This window comes from Copadichromis virginalis, linkage group LG15 (genome assembly GCF_057382275.1).
Source record: "Copadichromis virginalis isolate Kocher_CV1m ecotype Utaka linkage group LG15, C_Virginalis_male_GT1.1, whole genome shotgun sequence".
In the NCBI taxonomy this organism is placed as follows: Eukaryota; Metazoa; Chordata; class Actinopteri; order Cichliformes; family Cichlidae; genus Copadichromis; species Copadichromis virginalis.
In genome coordinates this window covers 28567394-28588198 of record NC_140632.1, presented here as the reverse complement: position 1 = coordinate 28588198, position 20805 = coordinate 28567394, and the positions used below count along the sequence as shown (strand labels likewise).

At 40.5% G+C, this 20805-nt stretch overlaps 1 protein-coding gene across 3 annotated transcripts in view; it reads right to left on the bottom strand.

The window, feature by feature from the left end:
* cd2ap (CD2-associated protein) overlaps window positions 1-20805 on the bottom strand; it is a 111302-nt gene that overhangs the window by 51767 nt on the left and 38730 nt on the right. For 2 of the 3 annotated variants that reach the window (XM_085432838.1, XM_085432840.1), the window contains exons 3-10: window positions 19318-19486; window positions 16141-16241; window positions 15225-15354; window positions 13547-13725; window positions 11986-12073; window positions 4725-4819; window positions 3582-3680; window positions 1869-1922 (exon numbers count right to left, since the gene is read on the bottom strand). In XM_085432838.1, coding sequence (XP_085288964.1) covers window positions 1869-1922; window positions 3582-3680; window positions 4725-4819; window positions 11986-12073; window positions 13547-13725; window positions 15225-15354; window positions 16141-16241; window positions 19318-19486 — 915 coding nt within the window. The remainder of the gene's footprint in view (window positions 1-1868; window positions 1923-3581; window positions 3681-4724; window positions 4820-11985; window positions 12074-13546; window positions 13726-15224; window positions 15355-16140; window positions 16242-19317; window positions 19487-20805) is intronic. The other variant, XM_085432841.1, reaches the window with a different exon arrangement.

Below are 20805 nucleotides of genomic sequence, written 5' to 3'. Positions count from 1 at the left end.
AAAATTAAATCAAATGACTCAAAACAAATCAAATTTGCACCAATTGATCTCCTATAGTAATCACTGAATGTGGCCATGGATGATAAGCATACAGGGGGTACAGAATTATTAGGCAAATGAGTATTTTGTCCACATCATCCTCTTCATGCATGTTGTCTTACTCCAAGCTGTAAAGGCTCGAAAGCCTACTACCAATTAAGCATATTAGGTGATGTGCATCTCTGTAATGAGAAGGGGTGTGGTCTAATGACATCAACACCCTATATCAGGTGTGCATAATTATTAGGCAACGTCCTTTCCTTTGGCAAAATGGGTCAAAAGAAGGACTTGACAGGCTCAGAAAAGTCAAAAATAGTGAGATATCTTGCAGAGGGATGCAGCAGTCTCAAAATTGCAAAGCTTCTGAAGCGTGATCATCGAACAATCAAGCATTTCATTCAAAATAGTCAACAGGGCCGCAAGATGCCACTTGCCACCAGTTTGGCCATATTTCAGAGCTGCAACATCACTGGAGTGCCCAAAAGCACAAGGTGTGCAATACTCATGGCCAAGGTAAGAAAGGCTGAAAGACAACCACCACTGAACAAGACACACAAGCTGAAACGTCAAGACTGGGCCAAGAAATATCTCAAGACTGATTTTTCTAAGGTTTTATGGACTGATGAAATGAGAGTGAGTCTTGATGGGCCAGATGGATGGGCCCGTGGCTGGATTGGTAAAGGGCAGAGAGCTCCAGTCCGACTCAGACGCCAGCAAGGTGAGGTGGAGTACTGGTTTGGGCTGGTATCATCAAAGATGAGCTTGTGGGGCCTTTTCGGGTTGAGGATGGAGTCAAGCTCAACTCCCAGTCCTACTGCCAGTTTCTAGAAGACACCTTCTTCAAGCAGTGGTACAGGAAGAAGTCTGCATCCTTCAAGATGAACATGATTTTCATGCAGGACAATGCTCCATCACACGCGTCCAAGTACTCCACAGCATGGCTGGCAAGAAAGGGTATAAAAGAAGAAAAACTAATGACATGGCCTCCTTGTTCACCTGATCTGAACCCCATTGAGAACCTGTGGTCCATCATCAAATGTGAGATTTACAAGGAGGGAAAACAGTACACCTCTCTGAACAGTGTCTGGGAGGCTGTGGTTGCTGCTGCACGCAATGTTGATGGTGAACAGATCAAAACACTGACAGAATCCATGGATGGCAGGCTTTTGAGTGTCCTTGCAAAGAAAGGTGGCTATATTGGTCGCTGATTTGTTTTTGTTTTGTTTTTGAATGTCAGAAATGTATATTTGTGAATGTGGAGATGTTATATTGGTTTCACTGGTAAAAATAAATAATTGAAATGGGTATATATTTGTTTTTTGTTAAGTTGCCTAATAATTATGCACAGTAATAGTCACCTGCACACACAGATATCCCCCTAAAATAGCTAAAACTAAAAACAAACTAAAAACTACTTCCAAAAACATTCAGCTTTGATATTTATGAGTTTTTTGGATTCATTGAGAACATGGTTATTGTTCAGTAATAAAATTATTCCTCAAAAATACAACTTGCCTAATAATTCTGCACTCCCTGTAGTGTAACTTAAATAGCATCCTTTCACAACAACAGAAAATTTGATGTGAATTCCTCAAGAAAGTGTATCTCAGAATGTTGATCCCTGCAGTATTTGACAGAAACACAGATCTAAAAATCTCTCATCAGCAAGGACTGTCAACAGTGGGGAGGAAGACCACCCTTTCAACAAGAAGAGACCAGTAGTAGTTTTCCATCACAGGAACTATGATAGCTGCACCCATCCTTTACATACAGGCAGCTAAGGATGAAAAGAAGTGCTTGTGAATAGTTCGGGTACTCTGGATGCTTACCTCTTCTGCCTCTGGCTTTGGTGATGATTTGATGGACCCTATTGATGTGGGAGCCTGAACAAGAACAGAAATCTGCTAGAAAGTCACTCCAACAGCTTTCTCTGATGAGATCAATCAGTCAGACTTTCACACTATTTTACACAACCTGACGGACTGTTTAAAAACTGCTCCACTGATCTCAAAAGGCTCCTTTGTACTGTAAAAAGCATTTGGACGACACCAACAGTTACTTGCTGCATTTGGGACATGGGAAATTTAATCCGACTTCGAGCTCCATAAAACTAATTGGTAGATGTAAGATACAGTACGCCATATGTCAAAACTGGGATTGAGTGAGCAGTGTGAAGCAGGGAGTCCTTATCTAAACCTCTGCGTTTAATTTCATGGGTAGGAAAGACCAAAAGATTTTCACACTAAAAACTAAATAAAATGTAAGAACGCTGCAGAGTTTACTACACAGCTAGGGATCAAACTGTGTAGAAAGAGCAAATCCTGAACTGCACATTCAGGAGATTTTTTGACATGCAGAGACAGATGTGGGAAACACAATGTGGAACGCCAGAGTGGTGATGTTACGCATAGGTGGAGTGGTGATTGCCTGAAAGGTAGGTTTGTACAGGAATCGAAGCATAAATAGTGCAAAGTTTTTGTTTTACCCCAGGCTACATCAAGCTGAACTGAGCAGATGAGGGCAAGAATTAAAACACAGCAACAGGAACTAGAAGCCAGGAAATTTATAAAAAAGAAAAAGAAAAAAAAGAAAAAAAGAATGTGTGTGGATTAAACAATTCACTTTGGAAAGTCTCCTGGAGTCCACTGAAAGCATCCAAAGGATGAAACCAAACTGCAATGTTTTCCTTAAGAGGAGTTTAGATGACTTAATCTATACATCTAACCATCATAGTGACTTTGCAAAGGAACTGAACAAGACTTCAGGACACAAGAGCTAAAAACAGTTTTAGAGTTGCACATGGAGATTACCTCAAATGATACGGAGACCACCACAGTGCTACATCCCTGTGGGGCTCATTCTCATGCGCAGCATTAACGTGCTGTCAGTCACCAGAATGTGATTTTCCTAAGTGTCCTGATAAGCTGATGAAGAGATGAGAGTTTGAATGACATCATATTTACTCCTCCTGATTGGTCCGTGTGAACAGAAAACAAATCAGGACTAAAACATAGTACTGCATAATTTCTTTTTCATTGGTCCAAATCAAATTGAGTTCAGGTTAAAAAACTGAATTAATTTATTGACGTTTGGTTTTAATTTATACGCACAGTATATCCACTGTGACTGGTTAATGGATGAGGGGAATGGAAAGATGATTTTATAGTAGTATATAAACACATGGGGAAGCTCAGCAAAAGGACTGAGTGCATCATGGGAAGTCCCCCAGCAGTCTAAGCCAATAGCAGCATTACTAAGGGATAGCTAAGTGTTAACTGCTCCAGCATGAAGTGAAGGAAGTAAGCCTCTAAGGATCACTCTGGATGTTTCTAAATTTTGCATCACTGCAAATATAAAGAACATATCCTTGTATCTATTTACTCTCATATTTTACACCATGAACACCACCCGCCACACCCTCCTGAGTCTCACGAATCCCTCGGTTAACTTAAAGAACCTATAACAGATGATCTAGTAACGAATGACTGGGAACGTTGACTGTAGACCATAATGAGTTCATTCTGTTCTTTTTCCAATCCCACCTCTTTCTCTGCTTCAGAAATCATGACAACGAAGTTGTCAGGGAAGACGCCTTCTTTGCCTCCGACTTCGCCTCGCCACCAGCCCGGCTCTCCTGTGTCCTGTGACAGAGGCAACAGAAAACAATGAGCGGAGGCTAGCATGACATCACACGTATGTCCAATAAGGCTGTTGTTTTTTCTTTATTTAAAACTAATGTAATCTCCTTTTTGAAAAAAAAAAAAAGAAAGAAAGTTTTTTATTACTTTGAAAACTACATAGCCTGAACCCTGACCCTACGCTATCAGGGGTCTTGGCAATAAAGGAGTCAAAGAAAATATGTAAAACAGGACAGGGAAAAACAAAAAGACCAGCTTAAAAAACAAAACAAAACTTAACTCCCTCTACTAATATGTCAAAACTTGTTTTCATTTGAATGCACTTTTCTCGTTTCACCACTAGATGGAGGCAGCTTCCCAAGAATTACAAGAAACCACGTGTTGCTTCCACTTTTCTCTCTTGCAATGCAGCTATAGGGCTGCTATGAACTCCCCACACATAAATAATTACATCCAGTTCTGAGAGCTAGGTTATAAGAGTGTAACTGGTTTGGTACAAGTCCATGCTACAGTATTGTTTGTGCGGTTGGCTGCAAAATGAAAGCAGCAATGTTCATGTTGTAGATGCATAAATGGTAAAAATGGGTGATTTCAGGCAGCATGATGATTTTATAATGTTGCTGTGAAGCAATAACTTGTATGAGGTGCTGAAAACAAAAGCAAAGAACAGTTTGTTTTTTGCCAGGCAACATAACAGTATCATCATACAACAAGCAGAAATGAAATGTTATTATTGCTAAATTACAGTGATATAATGCTTTTATATAGTGTTATATGTGCCTAAGTGCTAAGCACAAGCTATTTTAGCCTGTTGCTAAATTGCTGCTAGGCAACATTATGATATCAGATGATACACATTTAGCTGCTCAACTCCTGATCATGTGAGAAGAGTTGGTGCACACAGACATATAACAGGATTGCACATTTCCTTTTTGCTAAAGTTCCCTTGTTCTTCACCTGTTCTTCTGCTTCACATGTTGGGTTGTGACACTGACGAAAAGGTATTTCATTACACAAGTTTACAGCATGAGTCACCTGGAGGCTTACCTTGCTCAGCACGTGTACAATATCGCCTTCATTCAGGGTGAGCTCGTCCTCGTTTGTGGCTTTGTAAGCGTACGCCACCTTACAGTACTCTTTAGCTGTGGAAACCAAAACATTGGCTTCTATTATAGATTGAAGACACAAAGAAAAATCACCAATACACTACTTTATTCAACTTGTCACCACATTTGTCTCTTTACTAAAAGACGAAAAATATTAAACAGTATCTATATTTAAAGAGCAACCTCGGGGATGTTTTCATGTTTCTCAGCCAGATAGTGTGATGTGAGAAGCATGGGGAGCCTGCCCAGTGTTCTACATCAATTTCTCACTCAATTTCTAACTCCTAGTGAGTTACATATAAAACAAAAAAATATAAACCTATAAACAAAAGCAACATGCATTGGCTAGTAGCAAACAATAACTGTCAATTTTTGTTCATATATTATTCAAAGTGAGGTGCTAAGCAAACATCATGTTGAATACATGTTGAATACGTAAAGGTAAAAAAGGAGCACATAAAAACTTTCAATAATCTCATTTACACTTATTCAGACCAACAAATATGCTAACCCTTCACCCAAAAGGCAATCGACTTTTAATCATTCATCAATCAATCTATGACAATATCTGGGGCAGGTCTGCAGGGGCAGAAGGATGAGCAGTGACCTCCCTTTCTCCACCTGCTTCCTCCAACTTTCAGACATTAACAGGCCAGCTGACAGTTACAACCTCTGTAGTTTGTCCTAGGACCTCCTCCCTGCAGGATAACACCTCGGCCTGGAGGCGTCCATCCCATCCCATCCCATTCCATCCCATCCCACTCTTTTTTGACGTGGAGGAGTAGCAGCTCCACTCCAAGCCCCTCCTGAAAGACCAAGATCGCCGCCCATCAGGAAAGCAGAGCCTAGCCACAATTCAGAAAAAGCTCATTTCTGCTTCTTTTATCCATGACCTCAAGCCAGCACCTGTCTGCTGTATATGAATGACCTGGCCAAGACAAACAGCTGAATTTGAGATTCATCACCTTTGGCAGGACTTTTCTCAGGTTTTGTGCAAGTCTCTTTTTACCTTTATTTCTTCAACAATGGGATTCTAATCATTCCTGCATTTATTGGACACACTCGTTAAACATTCCCAGTGCCGACGGTAAAAGGATGCTCGGCTTTAATGAGCTGTCAACCATTTTCTGTAGCACAAACAAATTCCCAGCAGCTTGCCTGGGAATTTGCTTTCTGCTTGCCTGATCTACAGATCAGGCAAGCAGAAACCTCGAAAAGGAAGTTTAGCCCATTCTTGGAAGAACTGTTTCAGCTCAGTCACATTCTCAGGATATCAAGTGTAAACAGCTACTGAGATCAATCCAGAGGATCTCTACAGGGTTTGGGCTCCAACTGAATCGCCTCGATCGGCGAAGGTTGTCGGTGATGTCATTCAGTGCTCTTACTTAGATATTTAGGGTCACTGTCCTGCTCACCTTTTAAGCCTATTAAAGATCATTCAAAATAAGAGAAAAAACAAAAACAAAAACAGCAGAGAGCACAGAACCTCAATGAAACTCAGTAACTTGTACTTGAATGACAGGGGGAATACCTGGTAGGATTGCTAAGTGACTAGAACGCTGAATGGGCCAAGCAGCTACTAGCAATACTGTTACTGTTACTTTCAAAGCAGTGTATGACAAGGCCGAGTACTATTCAATTCAATTCAATTCAATTTTATTTATATAGCGCCAAATCACAACAAAAGTTGCGTCAAGGTGCTTCATAGATACAGAGAAAAACCCAACAATCATATGACCCCCTATGAGCAAGCACTTTGGCGACAGTGGGAAGGAAAAACTCCCTTTTAACAGGAAGAAACCTCCGGCAGAACCAGGCTCAGGGAGGGGCGGCCATCTGCTGCGACCGGTTGGGGTGAGAGAAGGAAGACAGGATAAAAGACATGCTGTGGAAGAGAGACAGAGGTTAATAACAGATATGATTCAATGCAAAGAGGTCTATTAACACATAGTGAGTGAAAAAGGTGACTGGAAAGGAAAAACTCAATGCATCATGGGAATCCCCGGCAGCCTACGTCTATTGCAGCATAACTAAGGGAGGATTCAGGGTCACCTGGTCCAGCCCTAACTATATGCTTTAGCAAAAAGGAAAGTTTTAAGCCTAATCTTAAAAGTAGAGATAGTGTCTGTCTCCCGAATCCAAACTGGAAGCTGGTTCTACAGAAGAGGGGCCTGAAAACTGAAGGCTCTCCCTCCCATTCTACTTTTAAATACTCTAGGAACAACAAGTAGGCCTGCAGTGCGAGAGCGAAGTGCTCTAATAGGGTGATATGGTACTACAAGGTCATTACGATATGACGGGGCCTGATTATTTAAGATCTTGTATGTGAGGAGCAGGATTTTGAATTCAATTCTGGATTTAACAGGAAGCCAGTGAAGGGAAGCCAAAACAGGAGAAATATGCTCTCTTTCTAGTCCCTGTCAGGACTCTTGCTGCAGCATTTTGGATTAGCTGAAGACTTTTCAGCGAGTTTTTTGGACATCCTGATAATAATGAATTACAGTAGTCCAGCCTGGAAGTAATAAATGCATGAACTAGTTTTTCAGCGTCACTCTGAGACAGGATATTTCTAACTTTAGAGATGTTGCGCAAATGGAAGAACGCAGTCTTACATATTTGTTTAATATGTGCGTTGAAGGACATATCCTGGTCAAAAATGACTCCAAGGTTCCTCACAGTATTACTGGAGGCCAAGGTAATGCCATCCAGAGTAAGAATCTGGTTAGATACCATATTTCTAAGATTTTCAAGGCCGAGTACAATAACCTCAGTTTTATCTGAATTAAGAAGCAGAAAGTTAGCGGCCATCCAGGTCTTTATGTCTTTAAGACATTCCTGCAGTTTAACTAATTGTTGTGTTTTATCTGGCTTCATGGACAGATAGAGCTGGGTGTCATCTGCATAGCAGTGAAAATTTATGCTTTATGTCTTCTAATGATGCTGCCTAGGGGAAGCATGTACAGTGGGGCAAAAAAGTATTTAGTCAGCCACCGATTGTGCAAGTTCCCCCACTTAAAATGATGACAGAGGTCAGTAATTTGCACCAGAGGTACACTTCAACTGTGAGAGACAGAATGTGAAAAAAAAATCCATGAATTCATATGGTAGGATTTGTAAAGAATTTATTCGTAAATTAGGGTGGAAAATAAGTATTTGGTCACCTCAAACAAGGAAAATCTCTGGCTCTCACAGACCTGTAACGTCTTCTGTAAGAAGCTTTTCTGTCCCCCACTCGTTACCTGTATGAATGGCACCTGTTTGAACTCATCATCTGTATAAAAGACACCTGTCCACAGCCTCAAACAGTCAGACTCCAAACTCCGCCATGGCCAAGACCAAAGAGCTTTCAAAGGACACCAGGAAAAGTATTGTAGACCTGCACCAGACTGGGAAGAGTGAATCTACAATAGGCAAGCAGCTTGGTGTGAAAAAATCAACTGTGGGAGCAATCATCAGAAAATGGAAGACATACAAGACCACTGATAATCTCCCTCGATCTGGGGCTCCAAGCAAGATCTCATCCCGTGGGGTCAAAATGATCATGAGAACGGTGAGCAAAGATCCCAGAACCACACGGGGGGACCTGGTGAATGACCTGCAGAGAGCTGGGACCAAAGTAACAAAGGTCACCATCAGTAACACACTACAATGGCAGGGAATCAAATCCCGCAGTGCCAGACGTGTTCCACTGCTGAAGCCAGTGCATGTCCAGGCCCGTCTGAAGTTTGCCAGAGAGCACATGGATGATACAGCAGAGGATTGGGAGAATGTCATGTGGTCAGATGAAACCAAAGTAGAACTTTTTGGTATAAACTCAACTCGTCGTGTTTGGAGGAAGAAGAATACTGAGTTGCATCCCAAGAACACCATACCTACTGTGAAGCATGGGGGTGGAAACATCATGCTATGGGGCTGTTTTTCTGCCAAGGGGACAGAACGACTGATCCTTGTTAAGGACAGAATGAATGGGGCCATGTATCGTGAGATTTTGAGCCAAAACCTCCTTCCATCAGTGAGAACTTTGAAGATGAAACGAGGCTGGGTCTTCCAACATGACAATGATCCAAAACACACCGCCCGGGCAACAAAGGAGTGGCTCCGTAAGAAGCATTTGAAAGTCCTGGAGTGGCCTAGCCAGTCTCCAGACCTCAACCCCATAGAAAATCTGTGGCGGGAGTTGAAAGTCCGTGTTGCTCGGCGACAGCCCCAAAACATCACTGCTCTCGAGAAGATCTGCATGGAGGAATGGGCCAAAATACCAGCTACTGTGTGTGCAAACCTGGTAAAGACCTATAGTAAACGTTTGACCTCTGTTATTGCCAACAAAGGTTATGTTACAAAGTATTGAGTTGTATTTTTGTTATTGACCAAATACTTATTTTCCACCCTGATTTACGAATAAATTCTTTACAAATCCTACCATGTGGATTCATGGATTTTTGTTCACATTTTGTCTCTCACAATTGAAGTGTACCTCTGGTGCAAATTACTGACCTCTGTCATCATTTTAGGTGGGGGAACTTGCACAATCGGTGGCTGACTAAATACTTTTTTGCCCCACTGTATAGTGTAAACAGAATTGGTCCTAGCACTGAACCCTGTGGAACTCCATAATTAACCTCAGTGTGTGAAGAGGACTCTCCATTTACATGCACAAATTGGAGTCTATTAGATAGATATGATACAAACCACTGCAGCACAGTACCTGTAATACCTACAGCATGTTCTAATCTCTCTAATAGGATATTATGGTCGACAGTATCGAATGCTGCACTAAGATCTCTGTGCTTGTCCTGCTAGACGAGTCCACTGTCAGAGGCCATAAGAAGATCATTTGTAACCTTCACTAAAGCTGTTTCTGTGCTGTGATGAACTCTGAAACCTGACTGAAACTCTTCAAATAAGCCAGATGATCAGTTAGCTGTTTGACAACTACTCTTTCAAGGATTTTTGATATGAAAGGAAGGTTGGAGATTGGCCTATAATTAGCTAAGACTGCTGGGTCTAGAGATGGCTTTTTGAGTAAAGGTTTAACTACAGCTAGCTTGAAGGCCTGTGGTACATAGCCGATTATTAGAGATAGGTTGATCATATTTAAGATCGAAGAATTAATTAATGGCAGGACTTCTTTGAGCAGTTTTGTAGGAATGGGGTCTAAAAGACACGATGGTTTGGAGGAAGTAATTATTGAAGTTAACTCAGAAAGATCAATTGGAGAAAAAGTGTCTAACTTAACATCAATGGTACTAAGAGTAGCTGTAGATAATATTACATCTGTGGGATGATTATTGGTAATTTTTTTTCTCTAATGATAAAAATTTTATTTGTGAAGAAGTTCATGAAGTCATTACTAGTTAACGTTAAAGGGATGGTTGGCTCAAAAGAGCTCTGACTTTTTGTCAGCCTGGCTACAGTGCTGAAGAGAAACCTGGGGTTGTTCTTATTTTCTTCAATCAGTGACAAATAGTAAGATGTTCTGGCTTTGCGGAGGGCTTTCTTATAAAGCAACAAACTATTTCTCCAGGCTAAATGATGATCCTCTAAATTTGTGATACGCCATTTCCTCTTCAGCTTAGGAGTTAGTCGTACGTAGTGAGGAGGTAAAATTATTAACAAAATAATCGACCTCTGTTGGAGTAGTATTCAGATAGCTGCTCTGCTCTATGTTGGTACAGGGCATTGAAGATGATAACAGTGGGTGGATTATATTCTTAAACTACCAAGTGTAAATGTGTGAACATTGGACAGAAAGCACTGACATGTAGAAAAAGTGCTTATGAATGTTATAGAATGTGCTTTGAGTGTTGTAAAACAACATGACTATTTACCATTTAACACGTTTATTAGACACACAAATATTTTAGAAAAATGCCAAAAACGTGTTTAAAACTATAGACACTATTTTGACATTTTTGGGCAATTAACATGGTCCTTATTCACACAGTGTGACCATAGAAATATTTTCATGCAACCTCCTCTGGCCTTGATAACATCTGGTATTCTGGCATTGTTTTTATGCACTTTGACAGTTTCTTTTATTAGATCCCATAGGTTAGCTGTCTGATTATCTTTGAATCCACTAAATTCCAGATTTGTTTAATAGTCCGGACTTTGACCTGGTTGGCCCATCAGTTCCAGCACTCCAGATTCCTTCTTCTGGGTCTCTGCACAGCTTTGAAGCCTGCTTGGGTCATTGTCTTATTGTTATATGAACCGACAACTGATCTGATCCTTCTGTGTCTAGTACTTAAAGCTTCAGTACATTTAATCAAACAGAATATTCAAACAAAAAGGCTATACTTTCTGTCCAAGAATGCAAGCAAATAGCTAATTTGGCATCTGAATCAAAAAATAATCATGTGCTTCATTATTTACTCTGTAAATTCATGGATAATAATAATACTAATACTTATTATTATATTTTAGCATTAAAAAAATTCAGATGAAAGCACCTGTGCATACTGGTGGATTGACCATGACAGAAGCATAAAAGGGATTTCTTACCAATACTGTTAATGTGGGACAGCTGTGGCCTAAATACTACACTGGGGGGCAGACTAGTACATCTATCAGGTACTGCACGTGGCCAGGTTTACTCTGGGCTTAATGATGTACACTTAGATTCATTTCACATAGTCCTTTTTGTAGAAAGTTAAGAACCCACTGCCACCGAGAAAAACTCACCTCTACCAGATTTGTTGCAGGTTTGCTGCTTGTTAATTTTCTGAAATAATCTACAGAGGGTTACTGCATGTGGGAAATAGTTCCAACTACATCTTGTCAACAAATGCAAAGCTGCATCAGATCCACCAAAATATCAGTAGCTCACCGATATGCTGAACGCTTTAACAACATCACCAGTAATGCACTAATGCTTCATTTAGGTTCATTAATATAAACACGCACAGGTGACTCTTTTTTGCATGGTGGCAGCTAATTGGTCAGTGCTGCTCCATACTCCTCCATAATCAATACCCCTTAGCAGAAAAGGGATGCATGTAGATCACACTTCAGATTTTACAGTACATTTTAAGGCTTGCAATTCCACTCTGTAGACTGTTTTGAACCAAGGTTTTCAGTATTTAAAATCAATAAATCTCACAAAAAGATAAACAAAAAGACAAACATCACTCTCATACAGATCTATAGACTGGTGACAGAAATTACACTAATGCACCTGAAGTATGTTTGTAGTGTGTTACCTTTGGCTTTGCTGTCTCCATCTGCTTTCTGTGAATCTGTCGTGTTGGGAGGGGCGGGCTTTGCAGCAAGGGGTATTGATGGGATTGGCTAAAATGAAGCAAACCATACAGATGGGAATGATTTATCAGACATGAGTGGACAGTGTTTGGAGGCGCGTTGTCTGTTGAACAGTGTGTCTGAACTGAAATGAGTGGAATAATCCAAACAGCTTTCTTTCTTTTTTTTTCTTTTTTTTTTTTAAAGGACATCGGATGGACTGTGTTGCTAATTATGAGATTAATAGTTACGGATCATAGGACGCAGCAGGAAAGAAGAATGACAAGTGCTTCAGTCACAGGCAAGAAAAACAGAGCATGAGGATAAAGAATCCTGAGAAATGTTTGAATGCCAGCAACAATGAGGTGCTAAAAGGAATAGGTATGAATCAGTTTTTAAGGTTTTGGGGGTTTATTTGAGTCGGGTCAGGTCAGGTCAGGTCGGGTCGGGTCGGGGGAGGGAGGGGGGGGGGGGGGGGGTGTCCCTAAAAGGTGCAATAAGTCAAAGTCAGACAGTAGTGTTTGAGGGATGATGAAGGTCACATGAAGATACCTGAAGCTGTGAAGAAGACTGTGGGAGAACATGTGAAATGTGGTGGTATGTAAGGAGTGGAGGAGAGTGGGGGAAGCTGAGCTAGTGATAAAGACAGAGTGTGAAAGCTGTTGTGAAGAAGAGAGAGAGAGAGGCAAAGTTTCAGAAAAACAATAAAAGCTATACTAATTATTCACTGAGCTTATGCATCGAGTTGTTTATCAGGAGCAGGCTGGGATTTACTCTTTCCATATTTGAGAAAATTATACTTGACAGGTGAAGGTGAAAGTTCCGGCTTGGACTTACTGTGATGATAGCAACAAGTGTGTTCATTAAAATAAACATTAATGTAGGTATGGTCCTTCAGTGTCCACAGTAATATATGAGCCTCATGAGTGTCAGACTGAACAGAAGAGCTGACAAGCTAACATAAAAATAATCATTACAGATATGACTTGAATCACACATGGGGTGTCAACCAACAGAAACATACAGCACACTAAGATCATGTAATAATACTGTCCTAATATAATCCTATCATGGCCTGATGTTGTCAAGATATGACACAATATTTTCACAATGTGATACTTTTAGGATAGAATATTGTGACAACATGATACTATCACAATAAGACATGATACTATTACAGTACAATACTGTCACAATATCAAGATGTGATATTATCGCAGTAATATAAGGATTTGATGTTGTTACGATATGGTTACCAGAACGAAGTCAAATAACATAAGGATACAAAACTAAACCACTTAGATACAATCCTGTCATGTCACAATAATATTATGACACACTGCCCTCAGTAATGCATGGTATTAATCAAACACTCATTCTGTGATGCTTGATACAAGGAAATCCACAATATCGTGATTTCTATAACTGCAGGAAAAATGGGGGGGAGAAACGTGTGGCAGCTCGATTTATGGCAAGGAGCTTTTGCCTGATGTCTGCCATTACTGTGGTGTAAATCGCACTTACGTTTTCGTTCTTCTCCTCTTTGTCAGGGGTTTGCACTGAGTGCCGTTTTTTGTAAGAAGCATCTTTGAAAATATCTCCGAAGCCGACTCCTTTGATCTTCTTGGGCTGGGCAATGCCTCCGTTCCCCGGAGTGGGCAATGGTGAGGTGGGTGTGCCAATGCTTTCCGCTCCATTTCCATCTGATTGAGACAGAGTTTGAGTTAACAGGGGTTCATTTTACTATTACTGTAGTACTTTATAAGACACCAGAAGAGTCTGTTTTCAGCCGACAGTCAGTGCTGCAACTGTGATTTACTTCTTAAACAGGGTATTCCATCTCAAATCATAGTGGGGCTTCTGCTTGACCATCACAATAATAATACTTTTAAAGTGAAATTCTTAGTTACAAAGTCAAGGAAATGCTGTTTTCATTCAACTTTCATAGTGAATTAAGCACCTATGACAAGCGGTACCATAAAAACAAAAATATCCATCAATGGTCTAATCCAAAGCCAGGGAAGATTAAAATCAGTCTCAGCTGAGCATGATTCATTTAGGAAGTGTTCAGATTAAAACTGGTCCTGACCTCTTCTCTGTTCTCTGGTCACAAATCTAACAATTGCATGCAGTGTAGATCAGTCATAGCTAGCTGGATAGTCATTTGTTCGGCTTCATTGCTAACGTTATCACTAGCAAAGTCATATCCCGGTAGAAATGCTAGTTTATCAGCTTGCCAAATTACTTCAGCAGCTAACATGATCCATGTTACTAAATTCTGTACAATATGAAATGGTGTTGATAGTTGAGCTAAGCAGCTCTGTCAGTAATGCAAAGATTTACCTTTCACAGTGACAATCAACATAAAAGGTAGTCACCCAGCTAGCTGTGGTTTAGCTACACAACATATCTGGCTTTTATAGTTTCATAAAAAACGTGTTGACTCTGCTCTCATTGTCCTACAGTACACACACACACACACACACACACACACACACACTCTGACTGATAGAACTTTCCTCCAATACGCTCTCATATGAAATACTTGTTTACTACTGACTGCCATCAATCTGTGGATCCTAAATTGACTTTTTTTTAAAAGAGCTTCTGTATCTCTCAGTCATAGAAGAACCGGGCAGAAGGCTTAAAAACATGCAGCTGTAGACTAAACAACTTAGCCTACTGGCTTGTTGAGGCTTGTTTCAGACGGACTGCATTCTAAACTGAACGGCTTCATTAACTGCACTTAATTCTACTAACAATGGAGTAATGACCTTTAAATACAGAAACAACACAGCTTAACTAACAAGCTCTAGATTTAGAAAATAACTAGCAGTGTTCACTGTGTCTGATGAATGTTTGCTGATGGCCAGCTGTTTGGTTGGTTTCTTTACGGCCCCTTCATTCACTGCTGGGATCATTACACTTCGGTGTGTTTTGCTGTGTAGCAGTGTGCAAAACAGTGAAAACCGAGTGATCTCCTGTTGCTTCCAACTTTCTCTGATCATTTTATTGTGGTTAAAATCATATCACACTCCTACCTCCACAGCTCTGAGGTATTTCTCCATAAACACTATTGTATAAGTGGTATTTATGGTTTATTAAATGATTAGCACACTGACTAAAGACAAATTACACAAAGTTAGTAAATTCAAATCCAAATGTTTTTAAATTCAGCTGCACCCTTTTTTAAAATTTTTACCAGTGTCATCTGCTCTGCTGGTGTCATTGGACTCTCCGATGTCTCCCATGGGCTCCAGCTCTTTGACAAAGTTGGAGGGAAAAATGCCTGATTTACCGTTCAAGGTGCCGCTCCACCAGCCCTCTTCTACCTGTGCACATGTCAAATAAAGCAATCAGTCCTGATTGTGTAGAGAGATTGAGAGGTTCAGTCAGAACATTCTGATGCCATGAGGGCAACAAGAAAGGTCCAAAGGAAAAGTGAAAAACTTTTCCCACAGCACAACCACTGACATCTCTCACTTGCCAAAACGTGTCTGCACTGCAAAACCATAACATTCATGTAACACTACACCTATACACAAGGAAGCAGTTAGACTAAAAAATATCTTCAATGGGGCCTGGTGTCTGTGAAGGTTCTCAGTCATCCAGGTCCTCGTAGTCAAAGGAGCTTGCAAAGAAAAGCGTCTGGACTTCTTTAAGTTACTTGAAGACGTTTCACCTCTCACTGTGAGCAACCATCTTTGAACAGAGGCGGTGGTTTACGACACCAACTCTCTGCCATCTATAATCCAGTTTTGAGATCCCTTCCCAGACGCCTTAACGCCCACTCACATCCTGGGCCATCTGATCCCAGGAATTCGCATGATAAGGTGGGGCCAGGTTTCACAATGAACTCACCCGAAACTCTGGCTGATTGGGACCCACACCCAGTTTCACACCTTGGCTCAGGCGATTAGAGGATCATCAGGGGGTCCTTTTGTCCCTCTGTGGGGGGATACTCCCACTAGGTTTATATCTGGGACTCTCCATCATTTGACCTTAGAACTGAAGAAGCTTCTCGGATGAGAGGTGAAACGTCTTCAAGTAACTTAAAGAAGTCCAGACGCTTTTCTTTGCAAGCTCCTTTGACAATGGGGCCTGGTTTTTCACAGTACCTCTTCAGTGATCTCTACGATGTTTCCAACTTTCAGCTCCAGCTCGTCTTCGTTCTGCGGTTGATACTCAAATAGCACCTTGCACTGTCTCTTCTTAGGCTCTGAGAAGAAGAAGAAAAAAAGCAGACCTGCGTTTGCTGTTTGTAAACCTGCATGTCTGCAACGTAAAAGTAAGCGATGCAGGAAAGCAACAAAGGCATGGATCCAGCCAGTGGGATGGCCTTTAATGAAAAGCTCGCTCATAAGAAACTCTTCTACAAGGTGATCATACAGCATGAAGTAGCCCCGCCCTATTGATCAAGCAGAGCTGTGCAGAATATTCAAAGAATATGGATATTCACATAGGTCATTTAGTGAAATGTTTTTAATCAACCTTAGAATTCTCATTTTTTTCCTAGAAAATATCACTTCTAATAGAAAGGTGCTGCTAGTAGCATTAGCCTTTATTTAATAAACGAATGGTTTAACCAACTTACTGACAGTATGCAACATTTTAGAGTTTAAATTACCGTTTATGATTACACATTTAACTGTCTTTTAAGATACCAAGTAATCATTGATTCAAATAGTCCAGTACATTGGCCAATATTTTATATGAGACTATCCTCATAACGGTTGTATTTGTTTGTTCTGCTTTTATTTACTTGTTTACACTCTTGCCCAACTGTCTTCTGTGTTTGTGACATCATTTATATGTTATAAATGCGGCTCAGCAAACAGCCAATATTGGCTAATAACAACCAACCATGGATAAAGAAATCAGTCAAGCTCATATGAATTTGTGTTCTTGGCATCACAAAAAGTATCAAAACTATAAAGCCCAAAGACTGTATATCAAAGACAATGTAGCAACTGTGACCTCACACACTGGGTTTTATTTTTTAAAGCTGGAGCCTTCTCCATCTTCTCCAGGCGTGACAAGGGGAGGATCATACTGAGAACTGAGAACCCAAAGGATATGGCACACTCAGCTAGTCAACTCAATCAGAAGGTGGGTCTATCCTATTCTCTACCACATTACTTTCTGACCTCGTGCTCTCCCTGCCTGCTCTGTGTAGCTCGATGTGGTTGGACACTGAATAATATCATGAATTCAGTTAGGCCATGCATGCCATCTCCCTCTGGCTCATATGTCGTTACACTGAGTTCACTGTGGTTGCAGAGCAGGACAAGGACTACAAGCAGCACAACATAAACTCCAACAACATAAACAACCCTCTGTCACAAAAAGAACCCAAAGAATACAGATTTATTTTCTATTACAGTTTTTCAATTTATAATAAATCAAAATCGGAATAAGAACAAAAAAGTGGAAATAGATTGAGCTCTACGCTTGTTTCTAATTCATTTTAATTCACCACTCAGTAAATGAAACCTTGATGGGTCAGCTGGCACAAGCATTTCAGCTTTACTTAAACTACTTCAAGGTTTTCAATATCAGTGTCTCAGGGCCTTTTTGAAAGAATGACCTAAACAGGTGGATGCATCGACGCAGTCTCTTCTTAGTGCTCTGAGGCTGCCTTTACCTGCCTGTAACATAGAGCTGGGCGATAGAACGATAACGATATGTATCGCGATATGACTTTTACTCGATAGAGAAATTAAGCTATCGCCGCTCTTGTCCTCTTAAAAAAAAGGTCAGCCGATCCAAATTAAGTAGCGCAGAGCCGAACCATCAGCGTCACGTCGCGTGACTTGTTACGTACAGCACAAGTGCCAAGCCGCACGTGTGTTTGTTTGGGAAGCAGCCAGCGGGTAATGGAGCCAGCGCGTAATGGAGGAAATGAGTGTGCCGACTAGAAAAATCAACCGAGCGTGACCGAAGAGAAAACAGATGATGGTTCCAATGCCGGAGAGATTGTCGAACGGAAGAGCCAAAGAAGTTCCGTAGTGTGAAGGTATTTCGGCTATTTCATGTCTGACAAAAAACAGAGTAGCGTGCACTGTAAATTGTGCCGAAAGCAAGTCTGGAAATACAATAAACTGGTGCATGCGTCACACTGTGCGCCACGTTATTGTTTCGGTGAAATGAATTTCTACAATACTGTTACTGTTAATTCTACTCTCTGCAGTGTTTAAATGCTTACATATACACACAGTTACTGTCCCTCCACACATACGACTCGGTTCTGCTTCTGTGCCCCAGCTTTGTTTACTTTTTCCCACCGAGGCTTCTAGACTTCTGATTGGCCAACATTTCTGCACGGTTAGGAATCTAGCGCCACCTGCTGCTTTGGCATGTTCATAGCAGCGTTTTCCTTCATTTCTGCCTTTATGTGTGGACGGGATTATTTTTTAAAACAAAAACGGAAAATCTCCGTTTTCAAAAATACCCGTGTACGTGTGGACGTAGCCTCAGTCTCTGACTGGAAGCGCTAATTCGTCATTCGGCTTTTGTCAGACTAAAGTAACAGTTAAAACTGTTTGAAAAACTAAGCTATACAACAAGGAGAGATTGAGAATTTCCTTTTAGTTCTCAGTTTATTTGATACTGACAAAAGTTAGTCAGTTTTGTCTGTTCTTCTGCAAAACAAACTAAGATTTATTTTTAGAATTAATACTTTGTTTCTAAGTGGAATTGACAATTTAGTAGTCTGTTTCATTTGTTCTATTTTGAAACTTAAACGCTTTAGCGGCTGCCTTTTGTGTAGTTTGCAATATTTGCCTTTATTTATCTGAAAAAGTCTCATGTTCCTTAAGTACATCTACCCTGTTGAACTTATTATGGGAAATAAATATTTAAATAAAAACAAGCTGCTGATTATTTCACATTTTACTTGTGAGCAACGGCACATTTAAATCTTACAAATATAGTTATTTGGCTTATATCGTGATAGATCTCGTTATCGCCTGAAATGAAAAAAACATATCGTGATATGAAAAAATCTCATATCGCCCAGCTCTACTGTAACATGGACACTTTGAGCTCTCCACTCAGAAGAATAGATAGATACATGCAGAAGACAAAGATCTGTATTCAGTTAAAGACCTCTGAGCGAAACGAGACACGGTGAAGATGTGGAACGTACAGCTGAAATAATAAAAGGAAGCATCAACTTCTCTTAACCTGCCAGATGCTACATGAACAAGTTTTACCAGAAGTCCACGTCCTGGACACCAAGCACTTTAAAGTCTCATTCCCTCCAAACATTCAAACACCAAACTCGGGCTCCTTACTCTTTGAAGCTGCGGGCACTGGTGGCTGGAAGGCACCGGTCGGGATGCCAAGAGTGCTTATTCTCTGGACCAGGCCGGCCACGTTCCCCACCTTCTCTCTCTTCTGAGGCTGCTCTTCCTTTGGCTCATCTGCTGTTTGACTGCCCTCTTTAGGGTCCTTTTTCAGTTCCTATGAATACATATACAAACACATACATACATACATATATACATAAATGAGTAACAATCACACACCAGGCAGCTGGTAGTAAGTGGGAAGCATTTCTTCACACCAAGTTTAAGCAATAATCTAGTACTTCACTACTTAGAGATCAACAAACTGAAGCCATTTTGTAGGTGTCTGCTTATGAATTTTACAACAATCCACTGTTTATTAAACGGAACTTCTTGAGCTTTTCTTCATTTCCTGTTACATAAATGTTGTTACGTTGGTAGACATTGTTGTTGTAGATGGCCAAAGTTTCAAATAATGAGGTCCGCATATGAACAAGTAAATCCTGTGAGACAAGACCTCAGGTCAAACACATAGTTTCACACAGTTTTTTTTCCTGCTATTGGAAGCAGGCATTGCTAATATGATCTCCTCACAGATGTGCCACCCATGTTCTATTCAAATCAGTTTACAACTTTACAAGGAGCAGCCATCAGGAAAAAAAAATATGAAGGAAGTAGGGCTGCTCAATTAATCAAATTTTAATCTAAATTACGATCTCGGCTTTCAACGATCATTAAAAATGACTGAGCCGATTATTAGCACCTCCCTCGTGCTTTACTCTCGCGCTGCTCCGTGTGGCAAATCAAGCGCGCCTCTCTGCGTTTCGAACACACATCACAACAATAAAGAGGACTCGAGGGAAGCTCGGAAAGCTAAGTAGAAGTTATTTAGAGAGAATAGGATAATGGCTGCTAAAGAAAGAATGCCGTTGGTTGAAAAGAGAGATAAAACGACTTCAGTGGTGTGGAAACATTATGGGTTTGCAGAGTCAGACGTGGATTAAGTAGACATAGTGTGTAAACTTTGCTACGGTGTCGTGGCTGCACCATGGAGCAACACTACAAATTGACATACCTCAATGTCAGTTTGATGCAATTGTGCATTGTGTGGCTACACAGCTTGCCATGATGTTTGGTTATTTGTATGCATAAATATTATGCAGTAATATATGCTGCCATCTTCTGTTTCAGTCCATTATTACACTCTTAAATCCTACTACTTATTCCTGCATCTTATGTGATTTTACAAAGCTTCAAACGATTTTGAGAGAGAGAGAGAGAGAGAGAGAGAGAGAGAGAGAGAGAGAGAGAGAGAGAGAATCAAATGGAAATGTACTCATGGCCAAGATTTTATTTACTAAAATAGAAGTTTAAAATCTGAACTCAATGGAATTCTCTTAATTTCTTTTCTTCTCCTTCTTACTGCAGCAAAAAAAAAAAAAAAAAAAAAAATTTCACAGTTTGGCCATTTAAACAGCTTCTGAATGTGTTCTG